The sequence below is a fragment of the Podarcis raffonei genome, chromosome 6 (assembly GCF_027172205.1).
Source record: "Podarcis raffonei isolate rPodRaf1 chromosome 6, rPodRaf1.pri, whole genome shotgun sequence".
Lineage (NCBI taxonomy): Eukaryota > Metazoa > Chordata > Lepidosauria > Squamata > Lacertidae > Podarcis > Podarcis raffonei.
This window is the reverse complement of record NC_070607.1, coordinates 2,825,133-2,850,220: the sequence shown is the minus strand read 5'-3', so window position 1 is coordinate 2,850,220 and position 25,088 is coordinate 2,825,133. Positions and strand designations below refer to the sequence as shown.

The 25,088-nt window shown below is 43.2% G+C and overlaps 1 protein-coding gene and 1 pseudogene across 2 annotated transcripts; one reads left to right on the top strand and one right to left on the bottom strand.

Moving 5' to 3' along the window:
- Positions 1-543: 543 nt before the first annotated feature.
- Positions 544-17,574, bottom strand: UAP1 (UDP-N-acetylglucosamine pyrophosphorylase 1). Of its 2 annotated transcripts, XM_053391173.1 has the most exons (11): positions 17,497-17,574; positions 15,472-15,766; positions 13,170-13,374; positions 12,168-12,343; positions 10,577-10,749; positions 9,896-10,089; positions 8,210-8,353; positions 7,272-7,460; positions 5,256-5,303; positions 2,770-2,836; positions 544-1,100 (listed from the first exon to the last, which is right to left on the bottom strand). In XM_053391173.1, the coding sequence occupies exons 2-11, from the start codon at positions 15,761-15,763 to the stop codon at positions 1,023-1,025; spliced, it is 1,566 nt and encodes a 521-aa protein (XP_053247148.1). In that variant the 5' UTR covers positions 15,764-15,766; positions 17,497-17,574; the 3' UTR covers positions 544-1,022. The 2 variants fall into 2 exon arrangements, with proteins under 2 accessions (XP_053247148.1, XP_053247149.1); XM_053391174.1 differs by lacking the exon at positions 5,256-5,303.
- A 1,825-nt stretch (positions 17,575-19,399) lies between these two features.
- LOC128416773 (uncharacterized) lies at positions 19,400-19,520 on the top strand (annotated as a pseudogene).
- Positions 19,521-25,088: the final 5,568 nt, after the last annotated feature.

The window sequence follows — 25,088 nt, the reverse complement described above, 5'->3', positions numbered from 1 at the left end:
GGTGAAAAAGGTGGCCAGCTGGAAGAATGGTTTAACAGCAAGTGAATGGTGTTAATTGGACTCTAACTACAAAATGATGTGGCAGTGTGAGGAAATGATGATCATATGTTTGGAACAGGAAACCTGATTTTAAGAAACTGTATTAATAAAAATAATTTGGGGGGGAGAAGAATGAGACATTCATTTTGGTTGTCAAACTGGGAAAGCAGGCACCTGGAGAGGCACACAAAGCCTTTGTTTGGCTCCTTCCCCAAAGCTCTGGGTGGACCGAATGCTCCTTGACAGTGTCCTCATAATCCCCTATTACGCCCACATTACCCCATCAAGGAATCCTGTTCTATCCCTCCTCTAAATGATGGTATTTGGCATTAATACCCCAGTACACATGTCTTCACCAGAAGCAGTGTGCTCTATGCACAAAACTGCATGCAAGGATCATTTATACAATCTCATGTGAAACATGTGGAGGTGCAGGGTCAGCCCCCACCGCACACAAGAGTGGAAATTCAGAAGCAGCTTCAAGAAGTTTGAGGAAACACAGCATTGGGGGGGAGAGACAATTTAATCCAGTTTCACTCCTTCAGCATTCTTTCAACTGTGCAACCTTTGCAAGATACAACTGTTAATAAAAGCACAATATGGGCAGCCATAAAATCCCATCACTTTTTTAAAAGTCACATATATTTGAGAAAAATAAAATTTCTCCAACTCAAACCCCGTACCATAAAGCCTTTTTGAAGGTCTACCATTGGATTTGATACAAAATGCCTTGAAGTACTGTAGAATGAAATGTAGCATCCTTGCTATTTTAAGTGTTACTACCCTTAAATTAAAAGTTATATAAATAGCTATCCTCAAGATAAAAAGCGTGAAAAGGACTACATCCATTCTTACTGCAGCCAAGTCCTGGATTTTGAGGGAATTCAATTTAAGTGAAAAACCCACAGGGTGATACTGAAACTTTAATTCGAATATTCACAGTCTGACTACCGAGGTCCACCAGAAAGATGAACAGGGGGATCTCACAATCCATTCTTCACCAACTCATGGATAATCAAAGGGGCATGGAATTCTTTGTCCTTCACGTATTCCTCCAGGCCCTAGGAGAATAAAAGCAGCAACAGATATTCAGAAACTGGGCACAGCAGATTTAGTAGTACTAAAGGCTAGGGAGTCAAAACTTCAGTGCAAACCAAAGTGCAGCTCTGAACTTGGGAACAACAGGTTCAAATTTCTGTTCAGCCAAGAACCATTCAACTTTACATCCCCACCTGTAAACATTATGATCTCCACATAGGAGTTATGGCAATAAATGAGATAACAAGATGCCAGAAACACCTGGCATATAACACTTTATACATCCAAATTGGCAGCCATATCGGAGTTTCAAGCTCCGGATTAATCATTTACACCTTCCATGTCCAACACAGAGCAAGTGGCTAGAAAAGCCAAATCAAGGTCTGACATTCCTCTTGTACAGTTGAAGCAGATGTATTGCTTTTCTTTTTCTTTTCTTTTTTAAACAAAGTAATAATAATACAAATAAAAACGTGCCCCCTGCCCCTGAGACCACTAGTTATCATAATTATCCAACTTTCCAAAAATTTGTTTTATGTGTGTAGATCAGTACACACTGACCAACGCACAGTCTTCACAGTAAGGCTCTATTCCGATGGCATGAGTATCACAACGACCGGTAGAGTCTTATCTGCTGCAGCCTTCATTCGCCTTCACAGTCGTTGTAACATACTGCTTTTTATCTTCCGCATGTTCTGCCGTTGAGGACTTCTAGGATTATTCTATGTCTAGCTCAGTGCTTCCCAAACTTTTTTTGGCCATGCCCCACTTAAGCATCTCTAAAATCCTAGTGCTCCTCCCCCTGGTCACATATAATTCTTACTATTCAAAAAGTGAACTCCTATTCACATGGAGGAAACCTAAAAGGCCATTAACTTGGTCTAATTCATTCTCAAATTGCCCCCATTAAAAACCAAATTACCCCCTGTGGGGCGTGTGGTGAGCCCCACGTTGGGAACCACAGGTCTAGCTCCTCCCCTTTGACCTTACCGCCTTGGGTGACCCTGCTGGGAGTACAAGACTCGTGACAGACCTTGTGGGGGGCCGGACTATATATTTTTTTGGGGGGGGAATGGTGCAAGAGCACCACAAGCCCTGGTAGCTGCTTACCTGTGTCTTGCGAGCGGCAGGGGCTGGCAGTGGAGGGGTGATGAGCGGCGCACAAAAGGGCTCCGAAGAGGGGCTGCTTAAAATGGCACCCACTCGAGCACTGGTGCTGCTGGCACCAACAAAGCCCAGCCCCCTTCCTCCTCTAGGCAGGGCGGGGAGAAGCCAGGAGGGAGGAGGCGCTGGTGCCACTGCTGTGGGAGGGAGTGGGAGGGAAAGAACACGCGCACTGGCAAGCCACACAGAGATTCCCAGACCATTTGCGGGCCGGATCCAGAAGGCAATTGGGCCTGCGGACCTTAGTTTGCCTTCCCATGACTTACACCACTGTTTGAATGGCCAGATAAACTCACGCCTGCATCTACAAGACAGGATGACTTCCTTGTGCCAGCTCTCTAGGCTCCTCTTACCCCTTCTTCGCCAAGGACGGACAGCCACCAGCTCATTTTTATAAGGCGTGCACAGCATACCTTCCTGTGGTTTACTTCAAGCCTTGCTATCTGCCTTGAGCGTTAAGACAGGGGAATTACAAATTCAAACTGGATGGGGGTGGGGAGAGAAACAGAGAACACCATATCCACTTACTTCACCCCCGTAGGAAACAAGAGGAGAAATCTCACACTGAATTGGGAAATCATTGGCATCCTTCAGACTAAAGGAAAAAAGTGAGGGAGAAAAACATAAACAAATCAGACAAGATACACGTCTTTCAATTAGGAAGGGAGTCGCTCTTTGTTAAGGATTAGCATCTTCCTCAGCTCCTGCCAAGGAAACGGTTCAGCAGCAATAAGGAAACTAAGATGGCAGCCCAAGCAGCAGCTCCAGCACCTGAATCCACAGGGGTTAGTTAAGCTTGTGCCCTGAGACACACACACACACACACACACACACACACAACGCACCAGTGGCAATTGAGAAGTGGGAGTAAAAAAATTAAAACTTCACTGCTCCTTTCACATACATATCTTCTTATTAATGAGCATCAATATTAAACTGAGCAGACCATTTGCTTAAAAAAACCACTCTAATACAGTGGTACCTCTGGTTACAAACTTAATTCATTCCGGAGGTCCGTTCTTAACCTGAATCCGTTCTTAACCTGAGGTACCACTTTAGCTAATGGGGCCTCCCGCTGCTGCAGCAATTTCTGTTCTTGTCCTGAGGTAAAGTTCTTAACCCGAGGTACTACTTCTGGGTTAGCGGAGTCTGTAACCTGAAGTGTTTGTAATCTGAGGTGTTTGTAACCTGAGGTACCACTGTACATCATTTCAAGCTTTGTGCCTTCCATCTTCAGACAATTTATGAGGGTTCTGGATTTAAAAATTGTAGCTCAACCGACTATAAAGCTTTAGTTCTGGTGTTAGTGTAATATGGAGTGCATTTTTTAAAAGAATGTGATCTTTCCTTATTACTATGACTGGTAGCTGTTTATGAAAATGTTGGTACTGCAAATTATTTCAATTTAACTGAATACAAGAGGCAGTTGTTTGACAGCCCTTTGGGTTTCAGAACAAAAACAAGGCATGAAAGTCTGCTTGCACAATTGCGAACTCCTATGCATATGTGCTTTCCATGTTGGAAATTAGACAAAAGCTATCTTAAGTGGCCCATAAAGGTTTCAGCTCACAATCAAGGAATTCATAAGCACTTTGTTCCAGGTCAAAAGTCACAAGAAATTCCAGCAAGTGATCCATTCTGCTAGATTTTGTGGTCCTAACAGTAAAATTAGTGGAGTAGAATGTATGATGATACCCAAAAGGAAACCTGACTATTGGTCCATCTAGCTAGCTCAGCACTGCTTACTCCACCAAAGCCAAGGGAGACAGCAAAGTGTACACACCTTGGGCTGGCTTAGCAGCCTTGCTTGCAATAATGTTCTTGCCCACCTCCTTTGGCAGAGAAGGATTTCTCTCTCACTTGTGATGCCCTTTGGAAAAGGGAAGAAACAGCAAGAGAAACCAGCACTTTCCAAATTGCAGCACTACCAAGACCAGAGGTCGGCAAACCACGGTCCGTGGGCCGTATATGGCCCGAGTGGGTCGTTAAACCGGCTCCCACCCCCTGCCGCCCGCTCGGTCAGTCTCCGCGTGGAGCTAAACTGCCGCGCCGGTTGCTCTGCATGGGGCCACGGCTTCCTATTGGCTGCAGGAAGTTTGTTGCACAGCAGCTCTAGAAAATTCTGTTAATACAGTGCAGCCGCACGCGAGCACTGCAGTTCTCAGAGGTGCTGTGTATATGTTTTTTAAATTCACATGAACTATAGAGCTGAATCTGTCAGAAGAGCTGTTCGTAACTATGCAGAAGCACCAGATTCTCAGTTGACTCTCCTCTTGCCAGTTTGTTTTAAAATGGCTTTCACAAGTTTTGTGTGGAAATTTCTTCCTGTGAACAGTCTTCTCCATTTTAAAATACTGAGCCCTTAGGCACAGAACAATAATAGCAATAATAATAGAATCTCATTGGGATCTGGAAATGAAGTCTACGTGAGAAAACAGGATGACCGATGGGCACAGTAGCTTACAGTAATTACAGAACTATAGCAGAGATCAAACATGGTAAAAGCAATACCTAAACTGTGTCACTCTGCCTTCCAAAACATAAGCAAGCCTTCTGGCAAACTTAAAAACAGACTCTAAGCCTGGCAAAAACGCAGTGCATACTACACTGCATGCAAAACTGAGAGCCCTACCAGCTCATTTTCATGAAACCTCTTGTCTTGGTACACCATAAAAGCAGTCACAGGGTCACATGCCATCAGCTCCCAGTTAAGCCTTTCAGATTCACAGATTTCTCAAAGGAATGTGGCCAGGTTACTCTTCAGTTTCACTCGTCATCACCTCCTGGAATCTACACAGTCAAGACATGCACCTTTCCCCAGCATTCACCTCAGCTGCCAGACCCTTCCCAAGAGACAGATTTATCACAGCAACAAACAACAACCCACTCCCTTAAAAAATGAAAGAAAACAGGCTGAGCACCGAGACCCTGCATGCTGCAGAAAGGATTGTTAGTCAGTGCCAAGCGCAGCGCCATCATCATGCACCTCCACCCGTCCAGGATAGTATATTTACTTGTGACTGACATCCGCCTGGATCGCATCAGACCTTCCATTAGTGCAACTGTCACATGGGAAGAAAAAGGATTAATGAGAAGGGAAATGAAACGAGGGAATATGCCAAATCAAAACAGCAGGCTTTCCTGAGTCTCTTGGTACCTTGGTTGTCAAATGGCTTGGCTCCCAAGCAGATCGGCTCCCGAATGCCGCAAACCTGGAAGTGAGTGTTCCGGTTTGCGAATGTTTTTTTGGAAACCGAACATCCGAAACGATTTCCGATTGAGTGCAGGAAGCTCCTGCATCCAATCGGAAGCCGCACCTTGGTTTTTGTTTGGTTCAACAACCAAGGTACCACTGTACAATGGTTGGTGGGGCTCATTCCATTGATATGACTCCTAAGGGCCTTGGAGGCCACTGCTGGCTGAACTGAATGACAGTGGCACGTTATTTAGGATTCTACTTCTAACTAAACAAATTGTTTTGCATGTGCCATGAATGTGGTAGACCACTTCACTCAATTCCACTCTCTTCAGAACAACATAGATGTTTCTATGCAAGAGACGCAGTCTCCCACAAACTTAATCTTGATCATGTAAATTCAGTATGATTCCAAGACCCCTCATAACTCCCCCAGCCAGAAAACTTTTAATTCCACCAGCTCCAAGCATGGATGCAGTTGAGGAGATGATCACTCTAGTCCTATGAGCAAATGTGTTGAGGCACTCAAGTATGTACAAGCAAGGCTCATCTGCCAAGCAGCTTCTATTCAACCATTATAAAGCTGTTATCCCAGCTGTTTCCCAAACCATACATTAGAGCAGCCTCTCTCAACCTTGGGTCCCCAATGTTCTTGAACGACAACTCCCACCATTCCTGACCACAGGCCTCACTAGCTAGGGAGTTGCAGCCCAACAACCTCTAGGGACCCAAGACTGACAAAGACTGCATTAGATACTAGGCCTTGGTAAATTCATCAGCTCTGCTGATAAACCAGTTAATATTATCTCCTCTTCTTTTGAAGTCTTCCCATTCCAGATGGTCATTATAAGAACACTGTAACCTACTGGGACATGGGTGGCGCTGTGGTCTAAACCAGAGCCTAGGGCTTGCCGATCAGAAGGTCGGCGGTTCGAACCCCATCGACGGGATGAGCTCCTGTTGTTCGGTCCCAGCTCCTGCCCACCTAGCAGTTCGAAAGCACATCAAAGTACAAGTAGATAAATAGGTACAGCTCTGGCGGGAAGGTAAATGGCATTTCCGTGTGCTGCTCTAGTTTCACCAGAAGTGGCTTAGTTATGCTGGCCACATGACCCAGAAGCTGTCTGCGGACAAACGTCCAGCTTCCTTGGCCTACAGAGCAAGATGCGACTGGACCTAACGGTCAGGGCTACCTTTACCTTTTTAACCTACGGGTGCTTGTGTTCACCTTCTCCCTTCCTCTCCATCTTTTGTTTCTGGTGTGTTGTGCCTTTTAGATTTTAAGTCTGGGATTTTTCTATTGACTTGTTAGCCACTGTGTGAGCCTTTTCAGTTAAAGAGAGGGGTAAAAATACTTTATAAACACACTTCAAGGTATAGACAAATTGTTGTCTTCTGCTTGCTGCTATTATTCTAAAAGGGTGAAGGCACTGGTACCTTCCCACATCTGAAGAAGAGGGAGCCTAAAGCAGCTATTCTCTAAAAAGGCTTGGATATCCTGGCTCCAGTTTGAATTATGAAAGGCTGGAGTAGTTTCCTAAATGCTGGGGTTCCATTCACTTGTCCCCAATGACACAGATGCAACTGTGATGATCAAGTACATCAATCAAGATTGTTGCCTCACACTGTGTAGTTATTTCAGCCATGCTAATTACAATCAAAGGGAGATATTATGGACATGGGAGCCTGTTGCAGAATATTACTAGAAACCCGATCAACTGGAACCTCCAGCATCCTTGCGCACTCTCCCAGATGTACAGCCACTACACCCACTTCCACAGGCTATACTCAGGGACGGAAGGCAAAAGCTAAAGCTATGCCCAAACATTCTTACCGGGGAATTGCAGAAAGGCGCCTTCCATTTTCATCCACAAAGTGCCCTCCAGCATTGAGAACCCAACAGTGATGCAGTGACATCAGCGAGTGGCGTGCAGTGGTGGGGCTGTCTTTCCCATTCTGGCTGTCTGCGTTCTTCAGAGGAGAAAACTCGTCTTCTCTCAGCACTTCGTAAACCACAAATTTTCTAGAAGAGCAAGAAAGCAGAGACAGCTCTGGTAAGTTTTTTTTTAATCCATCAAATTAGAAGGAAACCAGCCAAAGTTCAAGAAGGTTCCCAAATACCTCAAATTTTACTGTGACAGGCCAGCCTCGCAAGCACGCAAGCATGGACATCAGTTTCCAAGGCCAAGGACTTGTAAGAAGCAAAGAGAATCTTTCCCCAGTCTTCAGAAATGGACTGCAGATTTTCAGTTTCCCTCTTTCTAGGCTGCGAGGGCAGTCCCAGTCTTACACACAAAGGGACAACTGAAGGCACTGTGGCAAAGAGGGACCTTCCTGGGAGTTCACCTTGGCACCATAGCAGAGGTTTAGTATACAGGCCACGTGCTCCTCTCCAAGAAGGCGCCCTGCCCTCTTGCTGGCTTCCTACTATGACTGCCTCTGTGCTATCAGTTGCCACAACAGCCTCAGGATGCAAGAATGCTCCTCAACCATAAGTAAAAATCTATTCTCAACTCCTCATGCAACGTACATCTTTCTGTTCTTCAAACTGCAAGATTAACTTAGTTCCTCTCTTTGCTAATCTCAGCTAGTTTCTCGGCAGCTCAGCTTCCCAGCGGACATGCCTCATATAGTTTGTACCTTCTACAACTGTGAAGATCCAAAATTGGGTTTCTTGTTTTGAAAGTAAAGCTAGCATACCAAAATGAAGTTGCAACAGGTAACACAAAACACCCTCAGGACTAGGCAGAGGAGCAGAACAAAAGGACATACTTGGCAAACTGGAAGATGTCAAATACGAATTTCTCCATCTTAATCCCATTTGGTTTGTCTGGCTTCAGAGGCTTTCCAGTGGCTACATCTATACACGGGATCTTCTTTTGGGCTACGTGGTGCTGTAGCTGAGGCTCGTAAAGGCTGAAACATCAAGGGAAGAGTCAGCAGAGTCTGAAGCACACAGGAAATCAAGGGTCATTAGCTAAATGAAGCCTCCAGGTACCAGATGTTGGGGACAGAGAATGGGGAAAGACATCACCTTCATGCCAGGCTTATGAACCATTTGCACAGCAGCTGAAAACCAATACTGAATGAGATGGACCTTGATATAACAAGGCAGTTCTTAGGTTTTCATTGAATATTAATGTATTTCCAGCAGAAGGCGCTTGATATCTAGCAGAAGACGCTTGATATCCACCTATCCCAAGTGTAGGATATTTGATCCACACCTTTGCTTTACCTTTTGGCTGCAAAGGTAGAAGGTGCCATTTTCTACAGATGATCTGCAGTTAGGACTCACTACCACTTTTTACATACCCCACCAGCAGCAACTAGTACAAATCTCAGTGCAATCAGACTGCATCAGCATGCCAAAATCTCCACTACTAACTTCATGGTTTTAATGCACAATTCAGGTTCTCTGCTATTGACATGGAGCTCTAAACACCTCTGTCCCTACGTATTAGGGACCATTTTCTTTCATCAATTCTCTTTAAGACTTGGACACAATCAGCATATTATTTTTTTCTACATTTACTGTTCTGACTGAGACAAAATAACATTGAAACTGGAAGTTAGAGCTTTGTGGTGGGCCTAGCAGAATGCTTCCATTAAAAAACCTTGCCATTTCCATAAGCAAGTGCCACTGAACTTCCAAAAAAAAAACCTCAGAACAGTTAACCAGTGCCCCAGTTCTCATTCATTTCCACCTTTAAACTGAAACAGGGGGACATACTCTGCACAGGGACATAAACATAGCAGAATCAAGTGGTAAAGCTTTTTCTAGCTAGAATGATCGCCAGATTAAGGGGTTTGGGGGGGGATCTCTGTGGACCCAAAACAATAGTGCTGGGATGCAACCTGTGGCGCTTTAGCTGTTACTGGATCACAACTTCTATCACCCCTGACCACTGGCCATACTGACTGGGGTCTATGTGAGTTTCAGTCTAAGAACAGGGCCACAAGTTCCTAATTCCTGCAGAATCATGTTCTGAAGGAGGCAGATCTAGCTGAATTCTGCTGTTAAAAAGCGAGAATTCGCTGTTCTCCCTCCCCCCGGGTGCATTCAAACATGCAGCTCCCTGTCTCCAGCTACCTGAAGTGCCATATTTTTCTGTGTATAAGACGCCCTCATGTTTAAGATGCGCCCCCCATTTGGGGGGACTCCAAAATAAGAAAACACCCCTTAGCAATACCTGTGTATAAGACGAGCCCCAATTTTAAACCTTTTTTTAAAAAAATAAAAACCCTAGTCTTACACACGGAAAAATACGGTAGTATAGTTCAGGAAAAGATTTACCCCTTGAATCCGCTACATGTATAAACTGGCATTGTTTGCTAAAAATTTGTGACACAAAAGGAAGGTAGCAACGGCAGATATATGAGGATAGATAGAAGGAAATAATATATAAGAGCTATTCCACTCCTGTAGGAGTGCATCTCAGGACTAAAGGATGCCCGTACTTGACAATGTCTTTCAGAAACTCCAGGGTGAAGTAGTGGTTGGCTATGTTCCCAGCATTAAATAGCAGCCGGCCATCAGGACCCCTTTTCTGCGCTGTGGCCAGAGAGATCTCACTGTACTCCACCACTTGGTAAACGCCACCGACTCGGCACACCACACCGACGGGCTCCGTGGGATTGGTCTTTTCAACAACCTAAATATAGAAGAACAACAACAGTTTTGTTGTACTTAGAAGGCTAACAAACTGATTACAGCACGCACCTTGGTGGGCTTCATCATATGCATGAACATACATGGATGCTATTCTTAGGTACCACAGTATAATATGAACATAAGAAGAGCCAGCTGGATCAGGCCCACGGAGTCCAGCATCCTGTTCTCACAGTGGCCAAGCAGGCGCCGGCAGGAAACCAGCAGGCAGGACCCGAGCGCAAGAGCCACTCTCCCCCCTGTGGCTTTCAGCTACTGGTATTCATGCATGAGTAGAGAGGAGGGAAACAGTGGAATCAGAAGGCAATAAAAACTAAAGTCTGACAGTTCAATGAAGCAGCCATTCACAAGATAAAAGAGTGCAGTTACACCTAACACTACCCCACCCCCACAAGGTCCTACAGAGTCCCAAACCTAACAGGGGGTGGGGGGGCCACTCCCTCTCTACAGCCTGCATCAATATTGGTTACCTTTGCTCCACAGTCTGCTCCCTTCTGTACACAGAAGCCAATGAAGCGAGGGTCAGCCACTTTGACTAAAATATTGTCAACACAATAGACATGGATGCTGCCAATGCCTCGCTTCTCCATGTCCTCCACAATATGATGGGCTCCCAGGGCTCGGTAGAGACCACCATTACCATCTTTAGGAAGGGAGAAGAAAAAGAAGCAGTTCAGTAGGTCAGAAAAGCTATTTTTCTCACATCGGGTTTTGTGCACCTTTTTTTGACATGACCCACCACAAAGACAAGTTAACATACTTAAGGTTTGTCAGTAATAATCCTAAAAATTCAGCATTACTGGTAACACAGAAAATATCAGCAGCATCACTGAAAACCTTATATTCCAAATGCCTTTCGATTTCTTTTTTAAGTCCTGCCCACACACAAAAGAGAGAGAAAACCATCCCCCGTCTCGAGAGAGAGCTCCGCAAGTGATGGTGTTTCAGCTGAGGCAGGCTGTCTTCTTCATGGCCTCCAATGTTACCCTGGGTGCAGCAGGACCTTGTCCAAAACTCTGAGGGGCCAGTGAGGTCCACAAAGGAGGTAGCACACCCTTTAGGGCATTTAAAAGTAAGAAGCAAAACCATTAACTGAGCTCCACATAGAGAAGCATTTCAGCTCTATGGATGAGCTAACTGCCAGATGGGCAGTTCCTTTTTAATAAAGGTTCACACTAAATGCAAGCGTTCAATCAGAAAGAAAATGTCTTCAAGATTCAGCGTTTCCATGCTTGAAGTACCTGTAAGCTGAAAATGTTCGCTTTGAGAAAATGACCTAGATGGCACTGTGTAAGGGCAAAGTGATGTTGGGGCCTGGTTATATGGTTCACGAATTTTCACATATTACCTTACATAATAAAAAATAACCAGATGAATAAGCATGAGCAACTTCTATGTGTTAAATTTCTGAATTTGGAAGATACTGAAGGGTCTTATTTGGAACAATCATAAAAATAAAAAAAGAACGGTTGCTCAAAGTTTGGAAAAGAACAATTATTGTTAACTTAGTCACTACTGAAACAATCAAATTTGCAGCCCTGTTACGCAATGCCACAAAAATACAAGTTAGATGGCAAATTTTTAGTGTCTCACTTATTATAGTTACTGGTGTTATTCAAGCTTAGCTGCTGGTTCTCACGATTCTCTATGAAGTTTGGGAGTCTACGTCTTGTTGGTTTTTGTATGATATTCCTATTTTCTACATTGTTTTCTTTATAATCACAATCTGTTCTATTTTTTGAATGATAAAAAGGGAGGAGTTGCTTTTGAAAGACATAATGGGGGGGTGAAGAAGAATGAGGGAAAAATGACATTTTTAACTGAGGCCATGTCAGACTGTGGATTTGCATAGACTGCTCAGGGACACAACTGGGAAGCAAAACATGAGAGTAGGAAAGAGGCTAGCTGGTAGCCTCAGGTATTAAGCAGAAGCCCCAGCTGCCCCTTTTCTCATCAAGTCACAGGAAGCAAATTACGGACATAGCAGAAGCTGATGAATGCTAGAGCAAAGAGGGGCAATTGCCAATATGGGTTTGGAAAGGTTTCCTATAGATGTTGCACCTGGTGCCATAGAAACTTTGCCTTTCTCTTCCAAGAGAATTTTCCCATCAAAGTCCATAGCAGGCAGCATCCCTTGCTGGAAGAAGATCACGTTCTCTTTCTTTAAGCCAAAGTATTTGTGCTTCAGGAAAAATTCTTTAGTCAATTCCATTGTCCTACCACTTGTCATGATATACCTGAATGGCACAAATAAGAGAATCATAGATAATTAAAACAGGGAGCATATCATATCATCAACAGCATCATCACCATCATATATTATATATTTATATCCTGCATTCCCCACATCAGAACTCAAAGAGGCTTACAAATAAAACAAGAACTGCTACGAACATAGAAAAATCTATCATTGAAAAACAATAGAATTAAAACTAAATAAATCTATAAAATCTGTTTAAAGCATACACATAATTATAATAAAATCAGCATGGCACCAGTCTTTTAACTAAAAGCAGTCACTTTCCCAAAGCCTGTTGGAAAATGAAAGTGTTCACCTATTATGGGATACAAAGCTTGTGGTCTTTCCTTGCTACTAGACATACGTAGGAACCTTCCACCCCAAAGGGCCAAAAGAAGCCATGCATTCACCAGTGTTATTTCACAGCTTTCTTATGGCCTCTGAAACCATACGTGCCAGAAAACTTCAGAGGAAATAATTCAAAACTGGGGCAAGAGATCTTATGCCAACTTATAGCTATTTTACCCTTGCACTGCAACTTTATAAGAGACACCCCTCACTGCTGAAGGGCCCCAAAGTACTCTTGGGGGTGGAGTGTGTGTAGGGGTTGATGATGTAGAGGAAGGGAAAAGAATGTCTTCTACAGGCAAGCTGTCTTCTGCTCACACCACTGCTGGATACAACCCTGAGTAGCCATACAGCCCTGACAGCAAGGCAGCAAAAGCTTCTGAACCAACAAAACAAAGACCACTAGCAGGGATCATCTGTTTCCACTTGCTCCTGAAGAACACTGATAAAATGACTGAAGTGTCCAAGTTGCTTACCATGGAATAACACATTTCAGGCCATGTTGTCTTTCAGCCAGCTGCTGCAGTTTCAGGATGCGCTCTGCTTGGATCTGGAAGAGAGTTTTGTGGGATGGCAGGCCTACATCATACATCCCCTTGGGGTACGAGACACCCAGCCTTGTTCCTTGCCCACCAGCTAGAAGAAGAACAGCAACTTTGTTTTGGGAAATCTGTCGGAGACCTGAAAAGAGCAAGAAAAATAAATGTTACTCCAGTGATTGACAGCAAGCATTTGATTTGCACACAACTCTTTTTCAAGCATGCAAGGCATTACTCAAAGAATCTAACTGATCCAAACAGCCGTGCGTCACATAATGAAGCTGGAATCTCTGTATCCTGCTCAAAGTGCCCTTGGAGACTCCAGTCCTCTCTACTACTAATCTAAGGCTGTTTTATGCGCTACTTGGAACCAAGAGTAATGAGAAATTCCCTAACATCCTTCTACACCGCTAGAATTTGCATCTTGAACCAAAAGCTTCACTTAAGAACAAGAAAAGTAATTACAGTTCTGGAGATATATATGCATTGTTTAAAGTATATTTTTGTTGCTGCTTTTAAGGGGGAAAGGGGGTAGAGCATCTGTACTCTGTATGACTGCCTTTCCCATCCTACAATACTACTCTCAGGTTTGATTGCTTCTCAACATCAAAAAATCAAAAATGTGTGAACAAGCACATTAAAAGTTACATCATTCATTTTTCAGAATAGACCTTGGAAGGTGGGGAATCAGTGGTTATGCCAACCTGTGTTTGACGTTACATGTACAATTCTGGAATGAATCTCAGGCTCACTTGCTAATTCCTTGCCTAATTTCCAAGTTTGAAAAGCAGAGACTGTTGGTTTGGATGAAGTGGCAAATTGATGGTTTGCCTTAAGCCAGGCAAGTTGGCTAGACATGAGGTTGGGGAAATGGCAAGAAAGAATGTTGCATGTAAATCTGGGGTTCTCATCAATCATTTTATTATCACGTGAGTTCAAATATGGGTGTTTCTAAAGATACATTATGTGCTAAATGTTTATTTGGCCTCCCCATGATAAAATGCTTCCTGGATTACTTCCTGCTTGGAAACATGCCTGAAACTATTTAAGCATTTGTTTTTTTTAAAAAAGGGCACACAGTATAGGTGAATGAGGAACACAGGCAAAGAGCAACCTAAGCAGCAAGGCAGAACAAAGCTAACTTCAAAAAATATTCAGTAGTACCAAGTTTTCTTGGCCTGGAGAAGAATGCTGTATTACGCAAAAGCCTGCTTTATGACATTTTAAACAGTTACTGAGATAGTAAAAGCAAAATCTTGCTTATTCTCTTCTTAACAGCAACACAGCAGCTGCTGCTGCTGCTTTTGCAAGTTTTAATATTTTTCTAGTCCAGAGCAATCAGACTTGAGCCTGGATATTACTTTTTCTTTAATTCTTTAATTCTTTCTTCTCTCTCTCTGTCACTGCTTCAATCCAGACCATACTCCAAGCCCACAGATCTTACGACTATGGTATGATAGAGTCAGTCTCCAGCTGACTCTGAGGGGAAAGCACTGGGAAAGGTCATAGCTCTTTGGGATAACAAGGAGAGTCCTTATGGACCAACATGCACTTCAGTGGTCCGGAGAACTGACACAAACAGCTTGCTCAAGGGTCCACTGTTTCTACTTTTTCCTGCAGTTTCTAGTGGAAGAGATCATATTAAGAAATGGCACTCAGGCCTAAATCCCTTTGGCTACATATTAAAAGGAATAGCAGACTCCCACGTAGGTCACCAAGGCTCCATACAGTCAAGACAACCAAGCGGAGGAACACAACAAGACAGAGAAAATTAATCTAAAGAGTGCTATTCAGCATTGTTACTAATAGAATGAAAACCAAGGAACTGGTATGTTCTCCCCACTTTAAAATTATTCATAATTTGGCATTCAACAATCACCTTCCATAAGAGTCTAGAGACATACACAACCATTTTTTAAAATGTTAGTCTCAAAATACATAGATTTGCCATTGTATTATTATAGTTACACAATGGTCTGTAAGAAAACTTTATGAAGTTGTGAGACTTCCCACTTCCCTCAAAGCACATGCTAAAACCTTGCTACAAGGGGTCCCAACTGAGCTTGCCGTAACATCAGCCTACACCTTCTAACAGAGAGTGCTTTCATATTTCACAAACTGTGGATATTATATAAGAAGTGTAGAGAAGCAAGCCTATGATCTGTGTTGTTCTTTACATAGTCTGTATCACTTCAGGGACCAGGTCTGACTATGTGGCAAGTGGGGTTCCTCTTGTTACCTTCCTGCTCCCAGGCGGACAGCTGGGCTTGGTCCCGCGTTGCGCTCCCTAGCACTTCACGCGGCACAGGTTCCATTTTGGCATCCACGTTCTCCTGTCCTGGCAAATGGCTGCTTTCCTTCATGGCTTTCTGGAAAGCTTGGCCCAGCTCTCCCAGATTCATGTCCTTCAAGTCTCTATACAGCTCTTGCTGCTCTGACACATCCAGTTCTTCCCAGAACCGAAGCAGATGGCTCTGTCCTGCATCAGCCAAGCAGCGCTGGAGCTCATGGATCTCATTATCCCCGTCCATGGCCTATGGAGGAGAAGAGAACAGTAAGACTCACTGAGAAACTCTTAGCCCAAAAACACTTTCCACTTCCCCCAGCTAATAATAATAATAATAATTTATTATTTATACCCCGCCCATCTGGCTGGCTTTCCCCAGCCACTCTGGGCAGCTTCCAACTGAATATTAAAAACAGTACAACTACAGCAGCCTTGAATTTAACAATTCACCAGGTAGCCATAGCCAAGCAGGTAGTCACATAGGTGAGATTCAAGAAAGTGCCGTATTTTTCGCTCTATAACACGCACCCGACCATAACACGCACGTAGTTTTTAGAGGAGGAAAATCCGCAGGCATGCCACCCGTAGGCATTCCCTCCATAACACGCACAGACATTTCCCCTTACTTTCTAGGAGGAAAAAAGTGAGTGTTATGGTGCAAAAAATACGGCAATTGAGTAGACTGGGAGATGGGTGAGTCACTCCTCCCCACATTTACCAAACTACTTGGTTTCCATGCTAGTGAAAAGAAAGAAAGCCTCTTCCTTGTTTATTTATTAAATTTTGATACTGTTCTTTATCCATAGATCTCAAGGCAGTTCAGAACATAAAAATACAAGATAAAAAACACAAAATACATAATAAAAAGAAGAAGAAAAGGCATAGTTAGAAGGCACTTTCCCTTTTCCTTACTAGCTTGCATTTTCATACTGGCTGCAGTGGATGTGACTAATCTTCGTCTATGGCTAGCATGGAATTACAGGCCACTTGCCTCTTAATAACCTCATCAAAATATTTGAAGCCCACTATTTTTTGTGGAATGATTTACAAAACTGTAATATAGAACATAAGGCATTTTGAAAAGGATGTGCAGGATGCTGGCCTGAATCTTGATCCAAGAAGGCCACCATTAAGAAGGGGAAAGCACCAATTCCAGTGATACCTAAGTGAACAGTTCTGCAGGGGGAAAGATTTCTGGCACAAGGCGGCAAAGATAGCCTAATTCACATCTGTAAAGGCAAATACTGAAACAGGGTTGTTCTTTTTTAAATTGTGTTTATTTTAGTGCTTACATCCCATCTTATTTTCCAAAAACGGAATTCAAGGTGGCATGAAATCACGCAACAGTTAAAAGCAGTATTACATACACACACACCCCTTTACAAACAGTAACAAGTGCATACCCCCAATATTACTATAAACACCAATAACAACACCCATTTCTTTTTTTATCCCCATGTCCTCTACAGAACATATATATTCTCTGCATATATATATGTGCCCTTTTGAAGCACCCCAGAGTTACTACAACAAACAGACCAGCTTGCTAGACTCGTGCACATGCACACAAACGCCTCACTCGTGTCATCGAGCCACATCATACTTCTGCCACTGACCATGGTAACTTCCTTATACCAAGGGGATGCCAGATATGACACAGAAAACATCATTATGCTGTGCCTATAAAAATAACATTATCTCTCTCTATATATAGATACTGTACATACACACACATGTACAGTATGCGCTCCTTTTATGCCGCCTGCCTTTTATGCCACTCTGCAAAGCACCGTCAAACTGCATTAACCGCGACAGAAGCCAAATAAATGCACTGCTAGGGCTGCTCAAATTTGGCACAATCATTATTTTCTTTCTAAAAAACGAAAACGCGACTCATTGCTCTGGCTCAGCTTGAAGAAGAAGAGAGAGTCTATGCGATTTAACTCCCCCCCCCCGCCGCGCCCCTCCAGGGCTCACCTCCCGCGGCGACTCCCAGCGCCGACTCCGCTTCTTCCTTCCCACCAGCAGCCCAGCCGGAGCCCTCTCCTCAAGCCCCGCCCCTCCTCACCCACCTCCACCAATGGCAAGCTCCGCGGGGCGGGGAGGCGCCTCTGCCACGTCATGCCAGGTCCCGGAGGAGCCGCGCGACGGCATTGGCTGGGCTCCAGGGCGCGCGGGGCGGGGCGGGGCTCGCCTGGGGAAGGGCGCCTTGCGCGGGGCGGCCTGTCGTTGCTATGGCAACGGGCCCCTTTGGCGTCATGGTCCCGCCATGAGCGAGGCCTGGTTCCTCTCTTCTTCCATGAGTCATAGGGTTACAACACGCATATATGCAAATAAAATGTATGACACCCAAATAAGTATCGTAAGATTATTTAGGGAGTGGTCCCTAAGGCCAGGACTTCCTTCCTAAGCTGGTCTGCTGAGTCTTCACTTCTCTTAAAATCTTCATTGTTATTAGTCACTTCATTTCGAAACTGCTTTACGTTTTTAAGATTTAAATCTCAAAACGGTTTACAACCCACCTTAAAACATCAGATAAAACAGTCCAGGATAAAACATTACCGAAGAAAGAAAGTACCATATACACTCAAAGCAGCATAATTAAGAGAGAGCGGAAATACTGTGTTAAAGATTTCAAAACTAAAGTTTACAAAGGTGGTCAACTGCGTTCAACAGGAGGGAAGGGGGACTTTTCAAAAGAAAACAACTGAAGGATGTCAAATATCAAATGCACAAGTAAGGCAGCATAATTAGCTGGTGCAGAATGCTGCAGCATGATGGCTGACTGGGGTGAGGACTTGGGGATCATTCTATTGCTCTTTGGGGCAGTTGTAAAGATGAATGAGATCATAGGATCATATAATCGTGAAGGGAGGATTGTAGAGTTGGAAGAGACCTTGAGGGTCATCTCATCTAACCATCTGCAATGCAGGAATCGCAACTGAAGCATCCAGGACAAAGCGCCACCCCACCTCTGCTTAAAAGCCTCCAAGGAAGGTGAGTCCACCACCTCTCCTGGGAGTCTGTTCCACTGCTGAACTCCTCTTACTATCAGCAAACTTTTCTGAATGTTTAGTCGGAATCTCCTTTCTTGCAACTTGAAGCCATTGCCTCGAGTCCTGCCCTCAAGAGCAGGAGAAAACAAGTATGCTCCCTCTTCTATTTGACACTCCTTCAGATGTTTGAAGATGGCTCCTCTTTTCCAGGCTACATATCCCCAACTCCTTCAACCATTCCTCATAAGGCTTGGTTTCCAGACCCTCGATCATCTTGGTCACCCTCCTCTGCACATGTTCAGCTTGTCAGCATCCTTCTTACCGTAAATTGTGGTGCCCAGAACTGGTTACTGGTGTGGTCTGACTAAGGCAGAATCAAGTGGTACTATTACTTCCCTTGATCTGGACGCTAGACTTCTGTTGTTGCAGACTAAAACAGCATTCACTTTTTTTGCTGAATTTCTACAGCCAGGTTTGGGGTAGGAGAACCTTCCTTTGTATTTCTATTAGATTTATGCAGTTAATCCTGTCTAAGAGCCAGCATATGCACTTCATAATCTCTGGGTAGAGAGTCATTTCTTGGTGACTGCGTCTTCTGCTTTCCCACACTTGGATGGGGGGGGGGACTGGGTTATGTTTTTTTGTCTGTCCCCCTTTACACCTTCAACTATTGTAGGGAATATATTCAAGTAGAGGGAGGTGTGGCATCTCCTCAGAGTATTGCGGAAGAATGATGTCAATCAACATTTGGTGATCTCCTTCTACCGGTCAACAATAGAAAGTGTCCTTTCCTACTGCATCACGGTGTGGTATGCTAGTTTGACATCAACTGATAGGAAGTGCCTACAGAGGGTGGTGAATACAGCACAAGATATTATGGGCTGAGCTTTGCGCAGTGGCAGTATCGTAGCCAATGAGGTTAATCCGAGGCGCGATTATTGCTAATTGTAAAGACTATCTACAAAAACATTGTAAAATTAAGGAATGTTAGAAGGATGCTGGAATGAAGTTATGTGGTTTTAGCAGTAATGTTATAAAGGAGTATGTAAAAATGGGCTATTAACAGGTGAGAATGTAAAGTTATAACATATTAAGATAAATGATTAAGATAAAATCAAAGTGGAAAGGATTTGCTGAATTAACTAATTGAACTAGAATACAAAAAAGGGAGGTGTGAGGAGGTCAAGGAAACAAGTAAATGAAAGATAAGATATGGAAAAATTGATTTGTTTTTAATTGTTTCTATTTTTCAGTATTTTGTATTTTTTGTTTTATTATTTTTTCTTATTTTTGCAATTTTTTGAAACTTCAATAAATATTACTTTAAAATAAAAAAAACAAGATATTATGGGCTGTCCCGTGAATCCGCTGGATGAAATAGCGGAAGAACATTGCCTCAGAAGAGTGAGGAAAATTGTCAGGGATGATTCACACCCTGGCCGGCACTTTCTTGATCTCCTGCCCTCGGGCAGAAGATATAGAAGCAGGATTAGTTGCACCAACAGGGTAAAGAACGGTTTCTATCCGTGGGCTGTTAGGCTGCTGAATGAAAAGATGACAACAGGGCAACTGACTTTCGGGTTTGGTGGGTGTGCATCAGTAAACGAGGGGAATTAAGACTAAGAGAGCTGAGTAGGGGGTGCTCGTGTAATCTCACTGTATACAAGTTGTACAAGTGACAATAAAGTATTTCAATTCAATTTCAATTCAATATGCCTTTCTTGTATACACCATTGTGTTTGTGACAGCAATTCCCCAGTACAGGTGTACTTCCAATCTTCTATCCTTGAGGAGCCACCCCTCTCATTTCCCTGCAGAGCTGCTAGCTGCTAACAAGAACATAAATCATTCTTTAGAGTTCTTTGACACTGCTCTTACAGTTTTAGGTATAAACTGACCCACTGGTTTGCTAATAGAGGAACGCCAACTGACTGCAGCAGACAGAGGAATCATTTTGTATAGAATTATTGCATTTATTTCATAATGCCTTGAAATTGCTTTGTGTAACAATGATTTTTTTAATTTAAAAAATGATACGTCTAAGTCAACAAGTGGGCCCTTGCAAAAATGAAACATGTGAACTCTCCCTACACCAATATATTTGTGGGCCACTGGTTCATAAATTTATCAGGAAGAATCGGCAGCATAAAGTTTTGATCAATGATTCATTTTTAAGGGAGAAATCAAAATATCATGAATTGAGCTGTTATTTGTCAAGTAACAGGCCTTTTATTTTTTGTTGTGGTTACCAAAACACAATGTACAATTTGCTGCTAAGCTAAAGCACACACTCCTTCACGGCTTGGATTGAATATCTGTTACACAGAGGGATTGCGCCATAAGATTTTGGAAACTTTCCTGGTTGGCTTGATATTTTTCCACAAAATTGTGGGTGTTAAGATTCAGCCTTGTGGCCATATGGAAGCCTCTTTTGACTTATGGGAAGTACGATTTTACTTGGAAGAATGTTTGAACTTATTTGGCCTTTTGTCTTCTCATGCCCATTGAATTCTCCCCACCCCTTTTCTTTGCTGTTCCACTAGTATCAGTTGCTGGCACTCCAGGACATGCTCTTATGGGAAGCTGACTTACAGCACCAGGCTCATTGGTAGTCCAACTCTGTGTTACAAAGATGTCTTGCCACCGTGACATGAAGGCTGGCAGCATCAACAACCCTGCCTTGTGGGAACCCCTAGACAACCACAACGCCTGGAGACAAGCAATCAAGTTGTGTATCCATAGCAGGGTCACGAAGAGTCAGACATGACTAAACGACTAAACAACAACAGCAGTGGCCAGAGGAGAAATACCCACTGGGAGGAGTGCGGAGCAGAAACATCATGGTGCATCAGCAGCAGAACAACTGGAGGCCTTCATCTGCCCCAGTTCCAACAAAACATGTCCTTCCTGCATGGGTCTCCACTGCCACAGCAGGCGCTACTATGGTCCAACAGTTTGACTTCACAAACGGTGAAGTCCTGAGACAGACAGAGGCCAAACCTTCAAACTCTTATAGTAGTTTTGCTCCTTGAATGCTTTCTGTTTTGTATGGTTTTCCTCAGGGTGCACTTTTTTGTCCTGATGCCCTTTTTATACGTACTGCACACATTATACAAATAATTTTTTTCCTTAAAAAAATTCAGCCCTGGAATATGTTAAACAATTATCATAGTAAAAGAGCATGAACTGAATATGAGCACACTACCTCCTTCTTAGCGGGACACGGGTGGCGCTGTGGTCTAAACCACTGAGCCTCTTGGGCCTGCCGATCGGAAGGTCAGCAGTTCGAATCCCCGCGATAGGGTGAGCTCCCGTTATTCAGTCTCAGCTCCTGCCCGCCTAGCAGTTCAAAAGCATGTCAAAGTGCAAGTAAATAGGTACCGCTCCGGTGGGAAGGTAAACAGCATTTCCGTGCGCTGCTCTAGTTTCGCCAGTAAAGCGAGATGAGCGCCGCAACCCCAGAGTCGTTCGTGACTGGACTTAACTATCAGGGGTCCTTTACCTTTACCTCCTTCTTAATAACTACCAGTCTCCAAAATGCTTTGGAGGAGGCAGTGCTTAAACAGCATGTGAAATATCCAGGCAGGCTTGTTTCTAGTGTATTTTATTTGGACCATTCAAGCAAACAAAAATTCAGAGGGCTGCAGTTCTTAAGATCTCCATGCCATATTCACCACTGACATGCACTGTGTTCCACACTACAGATGCCCAATTCAGTTTCTGCAATATCAAACTTCCCTCCACAGCCACTTCTGGTATTAATCCAGCCACTATATTCTTATTGCACATGCCTCTCCGCTCACATTGTAGCTTTGTCTTGCCTCAAACCCCCACACCTATTTATTCCCAATTTCTCCTTGAACCTTTGTGCTTGGCATTCTTCGGTCTCGAATGTACCTTCACTGCTGTACACATCAATGGACCCCCCCAAAATGTAGATTTATAATGAGATACCAGAAGGCATTTCAGATCTAAAGAACATCTTCGCATCAGGCAGCAATCTTTAAACTTCAGTGCCCGTCTGAACTTTATGCTCCCACCCATCACTAACACTGCAACACTGAAAACAACACAGCACGCCTCACTTAATGTCCCATCACATGTGTGGGCGAGGCACAGTGACAGTTGTCTCAGAATGACCTAAATGAGTGATCATTACAGCCTTGGTGGGGCAGCACAACGCCCATTCCCTGGAGAAAGAACTTGGGAGTTTACCAATAATGAAATAGGAAGGATGCTGGCCAAGTGAGTTTTCAGCACAGAAATGTCTAATTTCTTTGTGTCAGTATTTGTATTTCCAGAATTTGTCCAGTTATGAAATATTTTGTTGTATTCAGTTACATTTAAAATATATACCAATATCAAATATGCCAAAAGGATTAGGAATAGAGAACATACATAAATAAGCCATTTTGAGTATTTATATTTCCGCTAATTCTCATTCCTTTTTTTCAGCTTCTGCTTTCGTCCATGCTTTTGAAGAGGAGCTACTGCACAGTGGCCTTCCTTCGAGGACAAACTATATACATTATGCAAAATGCATCGTTTACACCTCTTTATTTATTCTTGAATCAATCAGATTACTTTGAAAATAGCAAATAATAATTATTATTAACTAAGTTTAATGCTGCCTGTTTGAATACATGGGGTATCTGCTGTGGTAATATAATTTCTACTATGAAAATTATTTGAAAATGTGGTTGGATAGACCTCTATCTTGACTATAGCCTTGTTGGCCCTCCTGTTGGAGAATGAAAAATCTCTGATTTGACATAAACCTTTGCAGACATGCTGTCCAAATAAATGAACTGTGAACTGTTAGTCCCTTGCTATGTTTCTGGAAGGCTAGAGCATCCATTTGGTTGCCTTTAGTGCTTTCATTGACTGTTTGAAGATCATGCCTGAAGATGGGTTCTTTAGCTTAAAAAGTTGGCATAAGGTCTCTTTTGGCTTTTTTACTGATATTTCTTTGCCAAGGATAGTTGGCAACAGACACCAATGTAGTGATATCTAGATATTTCCCCATGACCTCACTCCCAATCCCCAATCCTCTGGAATGGTAGCTGATTGATCTATGCTGGTGAACAAGGCAGCAAGCACTGGGGCCCACAAATCAACATTGGCCTTAAGAAGCTCGGGTGAAATATTGTCTGCACCAGGAGCTTCGCCAGGTTTAAGAGACTGAATGAGCCTGCAAGCTTCTTCAGTTGACACCGGGGGCCACTCAGCACCAGAATCACTTAGAGGTAGGGACAGATGTTGGTTGGTTGTGTATAAGGATTGGAAGTATGACTCCCAAATCCCAACAGAGATGGTATATTCCACTTCGGAGGGGGAATCTTGCCATCCTTTTGCGACTATTTTCCAAAAGGTGGCTGAGTCTCTCCTTCAAGAGGTCTACATTAAACATTGCCACTCTCCCCTTTGGGCCTGAAGCTTTTTCTTTTTGATCAAAGTTTTATAATTTTGTTTAGCTTCAAACCACTCTGCAGTGAGTGAGGGTAGATTGGCAGGCCTATAGTTCCTGTATTTTCCCAACAAAGACTGCTTCACAGCGAAGCATTCCTGATCAAACCAGGGTTTAGATTTGTTGGAGTATAATGGCCATTGCATTGCCTTTTTTTGGGTCAAATAGGGTTGAAGAAGTGAAATCAAATCCTGAAACAAGTTTCTTCTAGTTTCAGAGCATGAGGGGTTTAAGAGGTTGTCTCTCCTAATGAGGAATATATCTGAGCACTCTGCAGGCATGTTTGCTCTGCCGTACAAGCCGGAAGGCAGAAAGAGCCTCTGAGAACAGACATATACAATCCAGACCAATCAAGACTTGTAACAAAACCGTAACGCCTAATGGTTCTCAGGGCACCATAAGCACCATCTCTGCACAATGTTTTGCTTAGAGTCCTAATCTTGGATGTTGTCATTCATACAGTTCTTTGCCAATAAATTTTTATTAGTTTTCCATACAATTATACATTTTTAACCAAATTTTAACAAATCATCTCTTTTTGAACTTCCTTCAGCGTCTCTGACAATCATCCATATTTATATCCTTAATACGCATTCCCTTCATTCGTATTGCCATTAAACTTCCATTCTCCTTTTATTTCATATTAACAATACTTCTTTGTTTTTACAGTGCCTCCTGAAATCCCACTAGCATTGTTTTCACATCACACACATTTTTCAGATAATCTACAAACTTTCCCCAGTCTTCGATGAACTTTTGGTCTCTGATGTATCTAATTTTCCCAGTCAGTTTGTCCAATTCCGCATAGTCTGTCAGTTTCATTCTCCATTCTTCTATCGTCGGTATTTCCTCGTTTCCATTTCTGGGCCAACAAGATTCTAGCTGCCGTAACTGCATATTGAAAGAGTTTACAATCTTTTCTTCTTATTTCCTTTCCTGTGATCCCTAAAAGAAAAGCCTCTGGTTTTTTTTACAAAAGTATATCTTAACATCTTTTTCATTTCATTATAAATCATTTCCCAAAAACTTTTCACTTTCTTACATTCCCACCCCATATGGAAGAATGTTCCTTCTTTTCCTTTACATTTCCAACATTTGTTACACGT

Bases quoted from the DNA above. Each gene is read 5' to 3' on its own strand.
- UAP1 (XM_053391173.1), bottom strand. From the start codon at position 15,763: ATGGACGGGGATAATGAGATCCATGAGCTCCAGCGCTGCTTGGCTGAT. The intron at 8,354-9,895 runs GTACGGGCATCC...TTGATGTTTCAG, and splicing joins TTTCTGAAAGACATTGTCAA to CCTTTACGAGCCTCAGCTAC. The intron at 1,101-2,769 runs GTAAGTGGATAT...TTATTCTCCTAG, and splicing joins TTGTTTCCTACGGGGGTGAA to GGCCTGGAGGAATACGTGAA.